A 20,278-nucleotide genomic window follows, 5' to 3' on the forward strand; every position below is an offset into this window, starting at 1 on the left:
GTGACTGGTTTTGTTAATACATGACTCACGCATTTTAAACAATGTTTTTTCAAGAAAGTTGCTAGCTAACGGTAGCAGGTTAGCTAGCACATAGGTTTGCCTAAAGTTATTAATGTAACTGGCTCAGAAAACTCTGTTTCTGTCAAGGCACAGTGAAGAAACATTTACTGAAGGCTTTCATTTATGTTTTTTATATGTAATGCAGAACAGCATTTGTGAGACGACGTCAACTCATCATCCGAGTGGACAAGAACACCAACAGAGGAAGCCAAGCCGCAAAAACAATGAAAAATTGTCATGACTTTTTATTTTAAATAAAAGTTATGTAATAATAAACATTAAGTGTCTGCTTAATTATAGTGTTTTAAAGACGTTTTGAAATAAGTTGTTTTAAAATAAAAATAACAATATTCTGTATGTTTATGGTATTTACCCTATAACATTTATAACAAGAGGTGAACAAAGCACCACTTTAGTTTACAGCCCGCAAATATGTGAGTTACCTGGTACATACACAGAACAATCGAGGAATAAGCCCCACTTTAGTTTACAGCCCGCAAATATGTGAGTTACCTGGTACATACACAGAACAATCTGGGAATAAGTCCCACTTTAATTTACAGCCCGCAAATATAAGAGTTACCTGCAGGGTTTAAATTGGGCCGGGGCACATAGGCTGAAGGTCGCGGTCTGCTCTTGCCAGTGTACTCGCTGCGCTGGTGCGTGTGCACTGACGCGAAGGGAATAATGTGTTTTCATTCATTATGGGGCATACTTACCAACGCAAGTTCAACGATTTGCGCGAGCAGATTACATACAAAGTTAATGCAAAGACGCAACCAGGCGCGTCCTCGCACGGGGCGATGAAAATGACGCGAATTGGGCGCCGCAATTGCCGCGAAAACACGCGCTTTTCCCTTTAAATGCGTCTTCGCGCAAGTTATGGAACTGTCATATGGTTTTTAAGTACCGCGAGAGCGTTTCGAGAGTAGCCGGCTAGCTCAGCCGGTGCAGCTTCTCCAGAGCGGCTGCATGGAGTTGTGATGACGTAACAGCTTTACGTGATTGGCTGCCTCACTGATGACAACAATCACGTGCGTTTCAAGTTTAATCCAACCTTTAGTTCCACTAATAAACATTATAAATGCATGTTTTAAAACAGGAAAAAAAACACTTTAATATGCTTAAATTTGTTATATTGTGTTGTGTAATAAAATAAAAATAAAAATTACAAACTCTATTGGTATTGTAATAATATAGACTTGTTTCCCGTTATTTTCGGGTATACAGTATAAGCAGCAATTAAAATATTCGATATAAAATGTTTCTGGTTGCAACTTTTTATTAACAGGTTTGTTTTTATCAAATTTAGCATCTAACATTAATTCACTTCATTTGCAATTTAAAAATAAGGAAACACGGCGCACACGTCACTACGGAAAGCAGCAGGTGTCCGGCTTGACGGCTCTGTCTGCAGTTCCTCCCTCAACTGCAAGCGGCAAACCTCGCTTTTTTGCAAAAGGAAAAACCACCAACAATCAAAATGCATGATAATAAGGTGTCATGGCGTTGCAATCAAAACAATTTGCTGTAATGGAAGTCAATGGATCAAAAACAGCCACTAACAATAAATGAATAATAAAAAAAATATAATCTGATGCTGCACAAAAACTACTTATAGCGGTAGAAAACAGGGATCAGGGAACAACTTCTAAACCCCAAAAGATGCATTTATCCTATTACTCCTATACTATTGTGTAAGAAAAATATCCATAATTTAAACTTTTTAAATTGTTATAACTAGCTTCTGGTAATGGCGCCATTTTGGACTCAAACGATTTACAAGAGGGTTTTAGCATGAGGGTTGGTCCAAGATAACGTATTTACCAGAAGCTACTTATTATAGTTTATAAAGTTTAAAATATGGATATTTTTCTTACAATATCACATCAATTACACGCAGACGACCTTTATTAACCCCTTGGAGCCGTGTGGATTACCTCTGTGACAGATGAATGCACTTTACTGGGCTTCAAAGTCAGAAGTTGTTCCCTGATCTCTGTTTCTATAAGCTTGGAAGAGCAAAGACATTTACAAAAATAACTCCACATGTGTTAGTCTGAAAGATGATGGACATATGTATCTTGGATTGGGGTAATTTTGATATTTGGTTGAAGTTTTGCCTTACGTCTAAGATTAAAGCACAATGAACCATAATAAATGACTGAGTGCACCTTAAAGGGGTCATAGCGTGAAAATCTGACTTGTTCCATGGTTAACCTCCTAAGACCTGGTGTGTCCACATACATGGACATCACATTTTTTGTTGTTTGCATCATAATACTTGTAACTGGAACATGTTGTACACAAACGTGGGCAATTACACTGCTTCATGTTGAAAGAAAAATATTTGGTTATTTCATTAATTGGTTCTTCCTAAACGCAAAATAGCTGGAAGATATCTGAATACAAGACAAACCAAAGCTCAGGTCTTAGGAGGTTAAGTGCTATATAATTGGGTCCCCAGTGCTTCCATAAACCTAGAAAATGTGAATAAGAACAACCCAGTAACTTTTTTGGGTAAGCCAGTCTTTGCAAGCATTTGAAAAATTAGGTTGTTCCGATTTTGAATGTTATGAGGTAGGTAGCAAGGCCAATTACAATAATACCGAGCTTTAATCTGCACTATCCAACCACGACACTGCCATTAAGTGCAGAGAGCGAGAGAAATTATTTTTTGACAACCCAACCCATTTAAAAGGACACACCCCAAAACCGCATACTTTTGCTCAGGCCTCCAAAGTTGGCATTTTTTAAATGCTATAATAAAGTATCTTTGGGGTATTTTGAAGTTTAACTTCACACATGCACTCTGGGGACACCAAATATTTATTTTACATCTTTATAAAATCTCATAATATGACCCCTTTAAGATAACTGTCCTATAAAGATTGGGAATTTATACAAAGTTATCCAAATATCATGAATGACAGCATTTTACCTTTATTAGCCATTTCTGTTTGAATATCTATAGAGCGTCTGTTTCTTCTAAACCCAGATTTACAGCTGAAACCTAGACACAATGAATTGAAAATATTACTGACATATTACAACACCACATGTATAGACATTTGGTAATCCCACACTCTCAGAAAAAATACAAACTAAAAAAGCTGTCACTTTTGCAGTACTGTTTTAAAAAATACACCTTTGTACCTCAAGGGTGGATATATTGTCAATTCAACCTGCTATTTTAAGTTTTGGCTTGTGAAAAGTTGACGACATAACTTCTAAAATCAAGTTGAAATTGTTTAACTTAATTTTTTGAGTAGGCCTACCTTTTCTCATCATTGAGCGTATTGTAGTCGAGTGTGAAATGAAGGTCAAACCAGCATCATTCAAAACTGCAGCTGCATTCTCCCCACCCCCATATGAACACCCAAGATCGTACGACTGCATGGAGGCAAACACCTTCAAGCAGAAATATAGTAAAAGAGATTTGTATAATTGTTTGTTTGTTTTTTACTCTAACATACATAGGTTCTTTTTACAGTATCTTACTGCGGATGCCTATTACTGTAAAGCTGCAATCCATAACTTTTGCGTCTCTGTCGCCATCTCTGTTTCTAACATAAAATTGCAAATTTTATTCACAATTGTTTTCTTTATGCTGATCAAAGTCACCCGACATCTAAAAAAAAAAATCATTATAATAATATTACACCGTTAACTTATAACGAACGGTAATTTTCTCACTTTAAGTAAACAATGTAAGTTGATAAAAATTTTTAAGTGTTACCAATTACAAAAAAATCACCTACATTTTTTTTCACTTAAAGGTGTATTGTGTAACTTTGAGAAGGATCTCTTGACAGAAATGCAATATAATATACATAACTATATTATCAGTGGTGTATAAGGACCTTACATAATGAACTGTAATGTTTTTATTACCTCAGAATGAGCCGTTTTATCTATATACACCACGTGTCCCCTTACATGGAAGTCTACAGTAGCCCTAAATGGACAAACTTTTCTGCTCAGTGCATTTTGTCCCTATGTTGTCTCAGAAGAAGACATGTTTGTTCTGTGGCGGCTACCATATGCATTTTGAAATTGAGGAGTGAGTTGTTGGTTGCAATTTGCAATTTCACCACTATATAAAGTAAAATAAATTTACACACACCACCTTTAAAGGAAGACAATTTAAGTTAATAATACTTCAACTTTTTTGGTGGATCCAACTTTCACTTTTTTACAGTTATGTATTGCAGCTTTAATAAACGTTTCTTTACTTTTTACCCTAGAAATACTATTGGACTATGAGAGCCACGCACCTGTTTTGGAGTGAGTTTGTTTTGAGTGCCCAGAGCATATATGGCTTTATCCACCATAAGTAAGGACACACTTGCACCTTTCTGTGTTCCTACGTCAACATCTAGTTCAGCCAAATCTCCTGGGTGGTAACTATGATGACCATCTTGCAGTTTTAGCTCAAGCTAAACAGGAGATATGACAAAAAAAATTGTAATCATGTTGCTACATTTTTAATCATACTCATTTTATATTTGAAATAAACCCAGGGGCAAGGCAAGACATTTTAAACTGAGTGGACCTTGGTGAAATAGGGTGGACATCAATGCCTACTTTTAAATTACATCATTTTACAATATAGTGATTAAATGGATTAAATAAAAGAAAATGTAAGTCATGGATCGGATAATTTTCAGATAAGCAAAACATAGATATAAGAAACAAAATAAGAATTAATCAAGAAATTATAAGCATATGGAAATAAAAAATAAACTTTATATATATTTATTTATTTCTCGATACTTATTTGAGCGATTATTAGAAATTAAAGAGATTATTATCATTTATGCATGATTTCATTTGTTTTTATTTTGTGTCTCTTCTAACTGGGTGGGCCACTCTGGCCCTTATGCAGCCTCGCCACTGAATCAACCTGCTGGCGTATTTGTAACGTTGTCATTTAAGGACTAACATGGGCATAATGTTTATATTCTTGTAGGTTATGAAATGGACAGGGGTGCACATAACTGGTGCGCAGGTGCGCATTCGTGATTAAAATAAAAAACGCACCAGACACTGCTCTAAAAGGCGCTTTTGCGTTCTGCTGGAATTTTAGGGATTGCTCCGTGCATCATTGGTAAGATAGTTATTACAAACGTGTTAACATTATTGTGTGTTAGCAGACGTGCAGACGGGCCAATTTAAATATTTTTGCACAACAAGACGCGAGATAGATCTCACGCGATCTCTTTACTCACGTGTTGTTTGCGCGCACCTCAAGCGCGAGCACGATCCACATCTAAGGTTTCAGACAGCTCACTAGTAACTGACAGGCAACGCGCAAATGTCAACTGAATTTGTTTTCTTGCACTTGTGCGGAAATTTTAAAACAAAATCAGCTTAAAATGCCTTGATTATAGTAAAAGTCTTTTTCACATGAAATAAATACAAGCAGCTGAGAAAAAATGCGTGTGTAACAATGTAATGGAGCCATGTATTTAAAGTGACAGTACACCCATTTAAACCTGATGCTGTTTTTAATATTAATCAAACCACAGACAAGGAAATTATGATTTTCTTTGTCTTGACTAAATAACTTTTGTAACTTTTAATAAGAATTAATCCAATATACACAGTAAAGGCTATGCAGTATTATCTGATTACTTTATACAGTTTCTGTACTCTGTTATTTAATTTGTTTGTTTGTTCTATTGTATTTATTTGTGCTATTGCTCATAATCAGATTTATTTTTTATTTTTGACCATTTACTTTAACAATATTTGAAATTTATAGTTAGCAGTTATTTATACATGTGTTAAAACAATTACCAGGCATATTTAATTTTGTACACATCATCGTCTACCATGTTTAAACCAAAGTGATATGGCGAAGAGAGTAATCAGGAGATAAATGATGTTGACAGCATGTAGGATGTCGGCGCTATGAATAGTGTGAGTACCAAGCAACATCTCCAGGTGCTCCTTTGAGAACCAGGACAAAAAAAGTTATGTGCACCCCTGGAAATGGATTTACAGAGTAACTTGAAAGTGTTTCATTATGTGATTACATTTTCGTAAGTAGCTACTAGCAGCATAATCTGATCTATACAATCACAGATGAATAATCTGTAGTGGATTACTCTTTCTGACTAATTTATTATTAGTCATTTGATCCAGTAAAGCTTTTGCTATATATACACTGGAAAAGACTCACTTACCTTTCCTTCACACATGTCCTTTACATCAACCCACACAGAATCTGCGATGATGTCTCCGCCCATGTCATAGAAAAAGGCGATCAGTCTGAACGATGGGATCATCTCTGAGCTGATGGGGATGCGGAGTTTTACCACAGAACTTAATGCGACAGAGTTTGTTTCTCTCAGTGAGCCTCTGCTGACAATCTAAAGAGACATATTTTAAGTTTTTAAATACTTTACAACAACCCTAAACACCCACATTTCGATTGGACAGACCAGGGGACAGCCATGATGATATGCCTTTTCTTTAATGTACTGTATATTTGGGTATTTAAACAGATCCTTCCATCCTTCATTTCACAAATATAACATGAACTCATCCTCATCTTTTACTTACCATGTAATAAATTTGTCCATCTTCAGGATTTCCGTCGACATTAAAAGTAACCTCCATAGATTCGCCTGGTGACAGAATCTCATTCGTCACGCTCAGATACAGATAGCTTCCTGACGATCGGACGGGCCGCACCTCTCGCGTTTCTTTGATACCATCTACTGTTGCCTGTTGAAATAAATAGGTCAGAAATAGACCAACCTGATAAATATCTAAATGTTTAAAGGACGCATTTCATCTGCATGTTTTGCCTTATAAAAGTGTTACGCTTTGGAGATACTAACCGTTACTAATATTGAGGGTGGTGTTGCTTTCAAGTTGAAAGCATAAGTCACTATTCCAGCTTCGTTTGTTTTAGTATTGACGGACTTCTCATTGGTGCTCGGTACGTCTAATTGAACTTGGACGTCTCTGGCCGGTGAACCGTTCGGTTGGTGAACCATGACCTAGTCAAAAAAGAAACCACTACAATATGAAAGATGTTATACTTTGAATGAAGCTTGATTATATCAAATGGTTGATTTTGGATTGTAAGGTCTCTTTACCACAACTATAAGGGGATATTTAGGCATGTAGTATAGTTTTGTCCGAGACAGGTCCACAATGTATGGGCTCCGAACAATAGGAAGAAAAACTTCTGATTCCTGTACCTCTCCACCTAAAGAAAGGGTGCACCGACATTTTAGGGGTATACGGTAATTGACTATTGTACGAATTGCAGTGATGTTCACCCAAAATGAAAAATGTTGTCATCATTTACATTTAGCACACATGAAAATATTTTGAGCAGTGTTTGTAATCAAGCAATTCTGGAGCACCAGTGGAATGGTAGTCAATGGTGCTTCAAAACAGTTTGGCTACAAACAATGCTCAAAATATCTTCATGTGTGTTGACATAGATTAATTAACAAAGAAATGTATTCCATGTAACTTGCGCTTGAGTAAATAATGGCAAAATTTTATTTTACTTTTATCTGTTAATATTTGTAACTTTTGTCATCCTAATGTTACTTTACAAGTCACACGAAGAGAGAAACATCGCTGGTTCAACAAACTTTGCCTAAATTAATCTTTGGTCAGATTTATTGAGTTATGTATTGTTTAAACATTAACAAATCTAAGGTTAATAATTTAATGATTGATTTTTTACTTAAAATGTCTGTGACTGTGACAGCAATGTAGAATTGGGCCCGAGTTTCTGCCAGATCTTCTAGTCTTAATTGTTTGAGCTTTGATTTTAGGTCTGAGATATTAAGTTCAACCTCAGCTTGGCCTTTTTGTATCTGAAAGAGAAGAGACAACAGATAAGAAAATCTATTCATATACATTAGTAATCTATGAATGTACTTTCTCTTAATAAGTCTCACTGTTTTTACTCACAGATCCAATTTTCTCCATTCCTTTAAAGAATTGGATTTCTTGCCCTGTATTCTCTGAGTCTTCTTCTTTTACTCCAAATCGACAGTGAAAACCACCATCAATGGCCTTTCCATATGTGTATCTTCACATAATAATAAAACAAGTTTTTTTTCTTTTTATCTACCATCTGAAATTCAGTCAGAACATGATCATATCATCAGAAGCTTTTTTATTTAATTGTTTTTATGTGAATGTGAACTTACAATGCTTGAATGGTGAATGTAAATTTCTCAGCATTCACAAGCAGAAAGGCTTTCGTTGGCTGAATGGAAACCCCAAAGCTAGGAAGAACTGATAAAATGCATTATGTTTAAGTTAAGTTAGTTATTTCTTATATCGCCTCATTGTCAATATTCCCATACTCAAAGCGTTTACATTAAAGATTTGGGCAAAACTTTAGTGCAATTTTCTAAATGTCGACCAAAACTATTGCAAAATGATGGCTTTTCCATTTAAGGTGCAATTTGTAGAATCTGCTGCTAGAGAGCGAACGATCAAAACAATAACACTGAAGTAGATTAATGACGCCCTGAATGCAGCAGTGGGAATGATGGAATTTGTTGTCTTTAACTCAACGCTGATGGCCATCAATCAGACGGGAGCGAGAAATCATGTTAATGGATGAGATAAAGTAATCAAGTTTTATAAATGTTGCGTTTGATGACATCGTTTTATTTCATTATGTAAGGTTTCATTCGAAAACACATTCGGACACAGTTGCATTGCGACCCCCCGCTCCACAGGAGGGATCCCGGTGTAACCCATAGCAGATCCATCGGTAAGGGAGGTGAGGGGGGAAGGCTGAAACGGACTCAATTTGGTAGAAAACGGCGACTTCCAAGTACGTGTCAGCTCTTCGTGCAGGATTCGAAGATCCGAACGAGATGATGACAGGCTTTTACAGCCCGTATTTCATAGTACCCAAAAAAGGTGGGTTGCGACCGATCTTGGATTTGCGCGTTCTGAACCGGTCTCTCCAAATGAGATCATTCAAGATGTTAATGCCGAAGCAAATATTTCATTCAATTCGCCCCCAAGATTGGTTTGCAGCTATAGACCTGAAAGACGCGTACTTTCATGTGTCCATTCTCCCTCGTCACAGGCCGTTTCTACGCTTTGCGTTCGAGGGGCGGGCATATCAGTGCAAAGTACTTCCATTCGGGCTGTCTCTCTCTCCCTGTGTCTTCACGAAAGTAGTCGAGGCGGTGTTAAAACCCCTGAGAGAGAGCGGTGTTCGCATTCTGGCTTACCTCGACGATTGGCTTATAATACGGTAGCGCATTCTCGGCAGAGGCTTTGCAAACACAGAGACTTAGTGCTTTGGTATCTCGCCCGTTTGGGTCTTCGGGTCAACAGGGAAAAGAACAAACTCTGCCCCGTGCAGAGGATCTCTTTTCTCTGTATGGATTGGGACTCGTCGATTTATCGGCGCGTTTAACAGAAGCACGCATCCAGTCAATCCTGACTTGCCTCAATACATTTAGAGGGAAGAACGCGGTCCCGCTGAAACAATTTCAGAAGCTCCTGGGGCACAGCTGCGGCTGTGACACCACTTGGGCTGCTCCATATGAGACCGCTTCAGCGTTGGCTTCACCATCGAGTCCCTAGGATAGCGTGGCGCGCCGGCATTCACTGTGTAACCATTACACCGGCGTGTCATCAAACATTCACCACGTGGTCAGACCCCGCATTTCTGAGGGCAGGTGTGCCCATGAGAAAGGTCTCCCGTCATGCTGTTGTACACACAGATGCATCCGACACGAGGTGGGGAGCCAAGTACGACGGGCTTGCAGCTTCAGGGGTGTGGACAACACCCCAGCTGCACTGGCACATCAATTGCGGCCAGTTATGGGCTGTATATCTGGGATATATCTGTATAGCTGCGAGGGAAGGATGTATTAGTTTGCACCGACAACATTGCGACTGTTGCGTATATCAACTGTCAAGGTGGATTGCGCTCTCGTCACCTGTCGCATCTCGCTCGACATCTCCTCCTTTGGAGTCAGAAGCATCTGAGGTCCCTTCGTGCCATTCACATCTCGGGGGCGCTTAACACAAGCGGCAGACGCACTCTCACAGGCAGCGCGCCCCGGCGAATGGCGGCTCCACCCCCAGACGGTCCAGCTGATTTGGAAACGTTTCGGCAGAGCTCAGATAGATCTGTTTGCGCCCACGGACACAACCCATTGTTGCCTGTTTTATTCGCTTTCCGAGGGCAGCCTTGCCGTGGATGCAATGGCACACAGCTGGCCGCGGAGGATGCGCAAATATGCGTTCCCTCCAGTGAGCTTAATCGCACAGACTCTGTGCAAAGTCAGGCAGGACGAGGAGAGCCTTCTACTGGTTGCTTCTTATTGGACGACCAGGAATTGGTCCCCAGAACTGATGCTCCTCGCGACACCCCCCACCCTGGCGGATTCCCCTGAGGAAGGACCTTCTTTCTCAAGGAGGGGGTACGTTATGGCACCCGCGCCCCGACCTGTGGGTTCTCCACGTGTGGTCACGGAGCGCGCGGAAGGTTTAGGTAATTTATCGCAAGCGGTATCTAACACCATCGCTGCAGCGCGAGCGCCGTCTACTAGACCGCGATCACGCTTACATGGAACCTGTTCGTCGTTTGGTGCTCTTCACAACATAGAGACCCCCGAGAATGCCCCATTAATGTTGTGCTTTCATACCTTCAGTACCGGTTGGATGGTAGGCTGTCACCCTCCACCATTAAAGTTGACGTTGCCGCGATATCTGCACATCACTCTCCAATAAACGACATCCTTCACGCCCTCCCTCTATCCCTCCATGGGACCTGTCCATGGTGCTGAAAGCCCTGCAGGAACCTCCAGTTGAGCTGCTGCAGTCTGTGAGTCTGAAGTTTTTGTCAATGAAAACAATGACCCTGCTTGCATTGGCCTCTGTTAACTCTTTCCCCGCCAGCGTTTAAAAAAAAGTTGCTAGCCAGCGCCAGCGTTTTTCATGATTTTCACAAAAGTTTAATGCCTTCCAGAAAATGTTCTTCTTTAAATATAAACATACAATATACCAAATGAAAGAACAGACCCTCTGCTTTCAAACAAAAAAAAGTTTCATCCTACCTTCAGTAGTTCTTTTGTAATCAGCTTTTGAATATGGGTAGGTTTCTGCAAAAACACCACATTTTGAGCAAAAAGCAGAGATAATTCCATTTTTGTGATGGACTTTTCATAGAGATCCCATTCAGAGCGATCTTTAAAACAGCCACGGACATGCAGCCGCTTGCCATAAGGCAATACTTCCGGGTTTAAGAAATTGCACCTGGTGGATAATAGTGGTATTGCGGAAAGCCGGAAATACTCATCATTGGCAGGGAAGCGTTTTCTCTTGATTGACGAGATATCTCGTCAATGGTAGCGAAAGAGGGTAGGGGACCTCCATGCATTCTCAATCGACGATTTCGTGCCTTCAGTTTGGTCCTGCTGTCTCAAGCGTAACACTCAGACCCAGGCCAGGCTACGTGCCCAAAGTTCCCACCACTCCTTTCAGAGATCAAGTGGTGAGCTTGCAAGGGGGCAGCGCTTATTTTTTTTTTGACATTTAGAAAAAAAAACATTTAGAAAAAAAACACTAAAGATTTGCATGAATCTTTAATTGAAGTGCAGTTATCTGTTACTTACCAAACTCTTGGACCTTGAATTCACGCACTGCAGGATTTCTCTCGTCACCGTTGTAATACGCCGTTATCTTCCAAACACCGTGTCTGGAGAGATGTTTAAGTGCAATTCATGCAAATAACTTTATAATTGTAATTCATAAGACAAAACAGTAGATACAATTCTTCATTAAATATAACTTTTAATAAATTATGATTCTTAACTTCAATAACTATAATTTTACTGGTTTAACGTTGTGCTGAACAGTTTGTGTTTATATCATACAGGAATGTTTAGATTATGTTATCACAAGTCTGTGTTATTAGATTAAATGTAACTTTACATTTATGAAAAAAATAATGGTTTACTCTATTACTTCACTAAAGTTTAACCAGGTTTTTGTGTATGAAGAGCATTATAACTGATAACTCCACTGCCCAATGAAAGAGCGGATATGTTTCATGGTGCATAAAAACATGCAAACAGTTTATAAAGTGTGAGTTTGAATTTTTAAATTGAACATGAATTTTATTTCGAAGCATTGTAATTGTACAATAGAAAATAAAACAAATTACTTTGAAACATCAGGAATATGAAAACTCTTTTTCAGAATGCCATTAACTTTGAACTTATTTTTCTTGATTCTGTTTCCATCAGCATTCTGTTGGAGAAGCAGTCACAAAGACAACAGTTATTTTATATATCAAAGTCAAATCAAAGTTACTGATTTTGAGGTTTGGACAAAGTAATAGATGTGCTTTCTCACTTACAAATACAGACACATAAATGAAGTCTGATTTTGGCCGCATGGAGTGATCCAAAGCGAAGATCCTATAATTAACTGAAAAACACAGATTATGTTTTCAATATACAATTCTAATAGCATCAGTCTAACACAATCTCATGGCGGTTCGTATGTATTTTACGAGATGGCTAATTCGTATGGATTTTTACCACCACACTTGTGCGTTTTGTACAATTTGCTTTCACTCCTGTGATGTTGGGACTAGAGGCGGTAGGGGTTCACTGTTGTTTTAATCATAATCGTACATTTTTGTAAAATACATGAAAATCACATTTAGAAATAATAAAGTTTTAGGTGATAGTTTTTCGCCAAAACTCACAAACCTACAGTATATGACCTGGTGCTGTTTTTAAGGTGCACGGGTATATTTGAAGCAAAAGCCAAAAATGTATGTGTATGGGGCAAAAATATTGATTATTTTTTTTTCATGCCAAAAATCATTAGATATCATGTTCCATGAAGATATTTTGTAAATTTCCTACCATAAATATATCAAAACTTTATTTTGTGAGTGGATGCAGTTGCTAATGACTTCATTTAGACAACTTTAAAGGCGATTTTCTCAATATTTAGATTTTTTTGACACCCTCAGATTCCAGATGTTCAAGTTGTATCTCGGACAAATGTCATCCTATCCTATCTTAATAAAATTGACCCTTATGACTGGTTTAGTGGTCCAGGGTCACATATTAAACTAGATGAATAACTATTGCAAATGGACTGGGTGTCAGACATGCTACTGTATTTATTGTTTGCATTACCGGTACATATCTTAAATGACCAATAGGTCAACAGAATGTACTTGCATACGTGCATCTGATTCAGGTTAAACAGATATCAGTCAGGTTAATAATGGCATGAAAATGAGTAAATAAAAGCATAATTTTCAGTTTCAAGTGCTGTGACAAGATCAATGGGGCAAATAAAGAAAAAGTAATAATCTAAATAATTCAGATTTTTTTCCCCACAATAGATATTTCAGTACTGGAGTAAACATGGTCACACTGAACATACCCATTCCACGTTCTGTCCCTTTCTCTGAAGGGTTGTATATAGGCTGGTCTGTCTGAATGAAGATGTAGCCACTATGTTGAGAGACCAGGACCCGGGTTTTTTGCGTCTCACCTCTGACTTCACAAGCCAAATTGAGGTAGGGAGGCTGGTCATTGATCCATTTCAGATCTGAAAGCTTGTTTGCAAATATCTTTAAGAAGGAAGAAAAGATGATGTATTTTCAAATTGTGTGCACTGTAAAAAATACTTTGCTGCCTTAAAAATTTTTGTTAAATCAACTCAGATTTACAAGTCATGTCAACAAAGATGAGTTGTCACAACTTATAAAATATAGTTGAGAAAAGTCAACTTAATTTTATAAGTTAGAACAACTCACCTGTAGTTATAACAGCTCATCTCTAGTCAAGATAAATAATAGTACGTTGAAATGACTTGTAAATACGAGTTGATTCAACAAAAAATGTTAAGGCAGCAAAGTATTTTTTACAGTGTGTTTAAGACTGTGCATATATGATGTTTATATTAAAGATGTTATATATTTTAATTTATTGGGGTAAGAACAATATCCTGCTAACTTTAAAGTAAATTACATGTACAGCTTCATTTTTCCATATTTAATTTACCTCTAACTCCATTGTCTCAATCTGTCCATTGTTGTTGATTGTTTTGCTTTGCCTTGCTGACATTGGAACACGCATCTCAGTTTCTAACAGACAGGACACAGGCCTCCCGTGCAATGTCTTTCCCACCTGAATCGATATGCGTTCTTTCACCCCAACGTGAAAAACACTCGGAGCTGTAATTAGAAATCTGACACACAATTTTATTTCATTTATAAATAGCCTACTTAAGTTTTAACTCTTTCCCTGCCAGTGTTTTTTTTTACATTTTTCATTTTCACAAAAGTTTAATGCCTTCCAGAAAATGTTCTTCTTTAAATATATAAACATACAATATAATAAACGAAAGAACAGTCCCTCTGCTTTTAAACAAACAAACAAAAACAAAAAACTTTCATCCTACCTTCATTAGTTCTCTTTTTATCACCTCTCAAATATGGGTAGGTTTCTTTAAAAACATCAAATTTTGATCAAAAAGCTGAGATAATTGCATTTTTGTGAAGGATTTTTGATAGAGATCAGATGCAGAGCGATCCTTAAAACTTCCACAGACATGCAGCTGTTTGCCCTAGGGAGTTATTTCCGGGTTTTATAAGTTTATCCACCTGGTGGATTATAGCGGTATTGCGGAAAGCCTGAAATACTCATCATTGGCAGGGAAATGTTTTCTTCCTAATTGATGAGTTAACTCGTCAATGGCGGGGAAAGAGTTAAACTTATTTGTTTAGTCCATAGCACCCAAGAGGTGTTGTTGAACGTTTTACCCAACTGTATAACTAAATTTATATTTATGGCATTGGGACAATAATACACAGGGCTCAACGCAAAAAAAAATATATACTGACCCGGTCGGGCCAGTGGTTCAGGTTCAAATCTGTCAGTGTCAAATATAATTGAATATATATACAACAGACATGTTCCAACGAAAAAAGGCTCACAACTTTTCTGCTTTACCTGTAAACTGACAGCAAACTGTGCAAAATATTGCATCAATTCTTTGGTCGTGTTTTACTCAAGTAAATGTCTGCTTCCAAGATGTTAAATAATACACATTGATGAAAATATATTTTAGTGACTTGAGGATGAAGCACTGGCCCGATCGGGCAACTGACAATCCTTTTTACTGGCCGGAACGTCTCTCACACTTGCCCCGGGCAACCGGGCAGTCCTTTATGTTGAGCCCTGATACATTAATTAGAATAAATAAAATAATACAATACAGGTTCGGGGATTATGAAGGACCATAGCTCACTTCACTAAAAAATGCTGGGTTGTTTTTTGCAACACATCCTCATCCCATGGCGTCAATATTTGACGCCACTTGACCATGCGTCAATATGTTACGCGGAGGGTATACCCTTCGCGTCATTTTTTGACGAACTGGGGACTTCAATACTATTAGGTACGCGAAATTAAACAGTTGTCGCCTGACATTGGGGTTAGGGATAGGTTTGGGTAGGGATGTCATTATGTAAATCTAACCCTAAACCGACGCGAAAATGGTAAGAAAATGGTACGAAAATAGGAAAGAGAATGCAACGGACGCAATAGTATTGGGCTGTTTTTTGCTGGGTTAAAATGACCCAACTGCTGGGTTATTGTCAAGCAACCATTTCAAAACAACCCAGCAGTTGGGTCATTTTAACCCAGCAGTGTGTTCTGTCCAATAGTGACCCAGCTCTGGGTTAAAAACAACCCAGCATTTTTAAGAGTGAAGCATGTTGCGAGAATTCACAGCTGTTATTCATTTACAACCGCCAAACCAACAGCTCTCTGACTTAATTTTTAATTAAAGTATATTATGGAAACACATTAATTGCTTTCATTACTGCCCTTAAAATGTCCGACTCCCTGATCAGTGTCCTGACTAACAAGGGTTTAAATCAATTCCCAGACTAAAAAGCATATATCACTGTGCCGTACACGGCACCCCCTCCCTTGCACGAGGCTGCATAAACGTCATTGTAACTTTGAAGCATTAATCCTTCAAAATATAGAAGACGCGCAAAACTTTTGTTTATATATATAGACTTCAGACAGAAATTACTAATCAAATTTGTGCTGCAGTGCAAACCGTGTGCGCGATTCAAAGCCGCAAAATAAAAAAAATGAATAGATGTGTATGTGGAGAGGTGGATCAGCACCACACGCGGACAGCAGGGATTTAAGAGTTGGAGGTGAGTACAGCTTGTTTATATAGGAAATATAGCTGCATACTTATGTTTGGCTATGATCACATTTAAAATATCAAAGTGTTGTCTACTGTGCTTAAAAGCTGTGTTTCTTGATTTAATTATCGTTCAAATAGAATAGGACAGGCTTCGCAAAGCATGACTTGGAGAGCGTTTGTCTATGCAACAGGTTTGTGTGATTTCATTTCAAACGAATATGAACTGAATGTTGTCATAACGTTTTTTCTGTCTGGGTATGTTTTTGAACTTTTTGGTGTCATGCAGGTGACACGTTCAAGTTCCTCAAGTCAAGTCCAGGATGGGGGACCAGCACCATCCCACAAATAGTTTTGGATACCTGTTCTGCTCTGTACCAGGTTATAATGGACGATTTCTTGAAGGTAGGGTTATTACTATATATATATATATATATATATATATATATATATATATATATATATATATATATACATACATACTACTTTATTTAAAAAAAGAACACCCATAACATTGTGGACATCAGCAGTTGACTGTCTTTGATAAAAGTATTTTAGTAAAAACTATTATTAGAACCAGGGATATAGTTCCGAAAAGCAAGTAATTCTATTTTTATGTCTATACATACCTGTATACATTAATTTCATAATTTTATCTGAGCTTACACTATGTGTATATTAAAGTATTTTGTGTATAAACATGAAACATGAATTGTGTTAACACAGCAATAAATATAAAATTACTTTCAAAATCTTCCCTTTATCCTGTTTTTGAAATTGTCCAAAACAAATTGCTCATAAATTCCTAAAAGTCCAAGGAAATGGAATATCCAAGCTTTTTAACCCAAAACGATTTGTTCGCCTCACAATTTTGACTTACTGACCAAATTACGATATAAATACAGTAAACAATTAGTTCACTACCGGACATTCGTTCGACTCTCACTTTTCATTCACGATTTATAATGATATTCAAGTGTCACGTTTATTATGCAACGTCTGAGGAACAAATACGCCCCCTTGTGGAATTTCAGCCGTTCCACATGTAAACAGCTTGCACGGATCTTAAAATATATTCAGTGCTATTATTTTATTTCAAGATGCACACCAGAAATGTTTAATTTTTAATTTAATTCTTATGTTTGTAAAAGCTACATAAATGTCCTAATACTGTATAACTAAGGCCTGATCCTGGCTGAATTGAAACCTTGTCTGGATACCATCCCACAGTATTTTTAAGTCAATTTTTAAAAGCACTACTGAGATGTTGAATTGGTGTGTAACATATCCAATGACATTGTTATTAGTTATGAATAATATATACATTCGCTTTTACATAGCACATTAGCAGTTCTCAAAAACCCAGAAGATAAAAGTTCAAAGCTACAGTTTGAAATGTATTAACAAACAGTATGCCAAGCTAATACTGTCTTTAAAGGATTTTGAATAAGCGCATGACAAACCAATTGTTCATTATTGGAGATTACAGTGCAGTTTATAAACATATAAAATCGTGCTCTTACACTATAGACCTCACAGTTTAAAGATACCATAAAGATGATTACCTGTTAGCATGAACAACACAACTCATCCACACCAGCAGACAGAATAGAGGACCTATCTGTACATCCATAGTGAGCTTGTGTGTCTGTGAGCCCTATGTGAGGAGTATGGCATGCAATCAGATTTTGTTCACTCAACTCTGCTGTGCAAATGTTGCACAACTGAGATAATGTTTTGGTGCGGATCAAGGGGTTCTTTAATTGCACAACCAGGGTCTGGGCTTTCTCATTGGATAGACATTTGAAGTGTCTTCTCCAAAATCATGTGACTGAAAGGAAATTTAAAAAAAACCTGGATGGATTACTGGATTAACTTGGCTCAATTGAAATAATAATAAATTAAATAATTAACTTGTTTTGTACTTATATGTACTTTGTAACTATGTAACTATTATACAAAGTCAGTGTTATTTTGGTTTGGATTTTGAAATTACACAATCTAGGTCACAGTGCTCTCAAAGGATTTCAAAGTTGTGTTTTAAATGAAATTCAGATAATAAATTATTATGATTAGCCTATTTTTAAGAAACATTTTTTCACTTTTATTATAATAATCTTACACCACATAAAGATTGCATGTCTGCTTAGTGCTTCTGTAGCTTCGGTTGTGGGTTTGATTCCCAGGAAACAAACATACTGATAAAATTAATGCACTGAATGAAGTTACTTTGGATGAAAGCATCTGCCCCTTTTCCATCAATTTAAATCTGCTTGTAAAACGTCCCACCTGAGTTTTCATTTAAAAAATAATTTACATTTCAAGAGTGTGTGTACACTGTTGGTCTTTGGTGAGAGCCTAATTTCTTGAAAATGACTTTACCAAACCTTTCTTCATGAATGGCAAATAATTGCTTATATTCATGTTTTATTATGCTGTATTTAATTTGCTGGCATTAACCACAACTGTGCAGCATATCTCATAGCCTAAATAAAAAAATAACAAATATTTGTGAGGATGAATGTGTCTTTTATTCAAAAATGTATGTTTATTGAAATATTACATTTATTTCTATTACATATATGCCTAACTTTCTTCTCTTTGTCTATTGAGGACAGCTTACGCAAAAAGTGTGCACTTTACTCAAAGTGTGTGCGTGTGTGTGTGTGTGTAAAATAGATTAGTGTGGTCAGTAGGCCTGTTGTGCTTTGACTGGGTCATTTGCATTTTTTCAATAACACTTCCCACTTCATCTTACATTTTAAATCTTCTACACAAACGATCCTTCTCACTTTCTAGTAAAACTATCCACACACAAACAACCAAAAACAATGCAAAATGTAAACTTTTTAATATATATCAAAACAATCCTGAAGGAAAAAACAGAATTCCCACTGAAAATTTTATTTTTATTATGTAACTAAAGTGTATGCAGTCTTAATAAAAAGTCTGGATCCTAACAGACATATCCAGTAATAAGGTATTACTCAACTTTAAACTCTCAGGCTCAACAAAAAAAGTTTTTTGTTTCACTTTTTCAGTATGAACTTTTGCAATTCTTAGATGACTTATATTTGTGACCCTGCCTGTGAAATCCACACTGTAAAAAAATGTTTGCTGCCTTAAATATTTTTGTTTGATCCACTCTACAAGTCATTTCAAATTACTATTATTTTTCTTGACAAAAGATGAGTTGCTACAACTTATAAAATGAAGTTGACACAATGAAAAAAAATGATTCATTCAATTTTCTCATTTTTTTAAGGTAAGTGGTTGCAATCAATTTATTTAAGCTACATTTACACTAAAGTTTTTTTAGTTTTTGTTCAAATCTTTTGTTTAAGTATCTTAAATAAATTGATTGCAACCACTTACCTTAAATTTTTTTTCATTTAAGTAAATTTAATGAATATTTTTTATGCATATTTCACCTATATTTTATAAGTTATAACAACTCATGATAAATAATAGTAAGTTGAAATGACTTGTAAAAGTTGATTAAACAAAAAATTTAAGGCAGCAAATAATTTTTTTACAGTGCAGGCTAAAGTCTCATAATTAAATTATGAGAGGAGGAGCATCAAAGTTTGATTTAATATCAACTTTTGTTTCAGTTAATATTAAATATATCAAGGTTATTTTTCACAGAATATTCTTTATATTATCTATGATGATTTTATGTAAAAAAAACACTAAATCGCAACAAATATGACTTTAGCTTGGTTTTCAAAAACTGGGTCACATTTTGGTTTCCAAATTATAATACATGATCTTAAAGGATTCCAGGATACTTTCCATTAGGATTTTAATAGCATTTTTCCAGATTGATGACATAGGCCAGCCAAAGGCATGATGTCCATGCACAACTCCTGGACAGTGATCAGAAAGACACAGGAATTGCGTTTGGACAATCAGTCTCTGGCGGCCAGGATGTAAAGAATGCAGGATGAATAGAAAACTGAATCCACCGAAAACAGCAGTGTCACCTGAAAAAGTCTTTTGA

General features: G+C 36.8%; 1 protein-coding gene across 1 annotated transcript in view; it reads right to left on the bottom strand.

The window, feature by feature from the left end:
• Positions 1 to 17,999, bottom strand: part of LOC135743529 (complement C4-A-like) — a 40,473-nt gene extending 22,474 nt beyond the window's left edge. The window contains exons 1-16 of the mRNA XM_065261291.1: positions 17,841 to 17,999; positions 14,112 to 14,298; positions 13,489 to 13,678; positions 12,440 to 12,510; positions 12,245 to 12,330; positions 11,694 to 11,776; positions 8,250 to 8,337; positions 8,008 to 8,128; positions 7,778 to 7,910; positions 7,173 to 7,285; positions 6,912 to 7,073; positions 6,631 to 6,795; positions 6,252 to 6,437; positions 4,338 to 4,499; positions 3,339 to 3,471; positions 3,002 to 3,073 (exon numbers count right to left, since the gene is read on the bottom strand). Coding sequence (XP_065117363.1) covers positions 3,002 to 3,073; positions 3,339 to 3,471; positions 4,338 to 4,499; positions 6,252 to 6,437; positions 6,631 to 6,795; positions 6,912 to 7,073; positions 7,173 to 7,285; positions 7,778 to 7,910; positions 8,008 to 8,128; positions 8,250 to 8,337; positions 11,694 to 11,776; positions 12,245 to 12,330; positions 12,440 to 12,510; positions 13,489 to 13,678; positions 14,112 to 14,298; positions 17,841 to 17,908 — 2,020 coding nt within the window. The 5' untranslated portion in view covers positions 17,909 to 17,999. The remainder of the gene's footprint in view (positions 1 to 3,001; positions 3,074 to 3,338; positions 3,472 to 4,337; positions 4,500 to 6,251; positions 6,438 to 6,630; positions 6,796 to 6,911; positions 7,074 to 7,172; positions 7,286 to 7,777; positions 7,911 to 8,007; positions 8,129 to 8,249; positions 8,338 to 11,693; positions 11,777 to 12,244; positions 12,331 to 12,439; positions 12,511 to 13,488; positions 13,679 to 14,111; positions 14,299 to 17,840) is intronic.
• Between the last annotated feature and the right edge of the window lie 2,279 nt (positions 18,000 to 20,278).

The sequence above is a fragment of the Paramisgurnus dabryanus genome, chromosome 13 (genome assembly GCF_030506205.2).
Source record: "Paramisgurnus dabryanus chromosome 13, PD_genome_1.1, whole genome shotgun sequence".
NCBI classification, from domain to species: Eukaryota; Metazoa; Chordata; class Actinopteri; order Cypriniformes; family Cobitidae; genus Paramisgurnus; species Paramisgurnus dabryanus.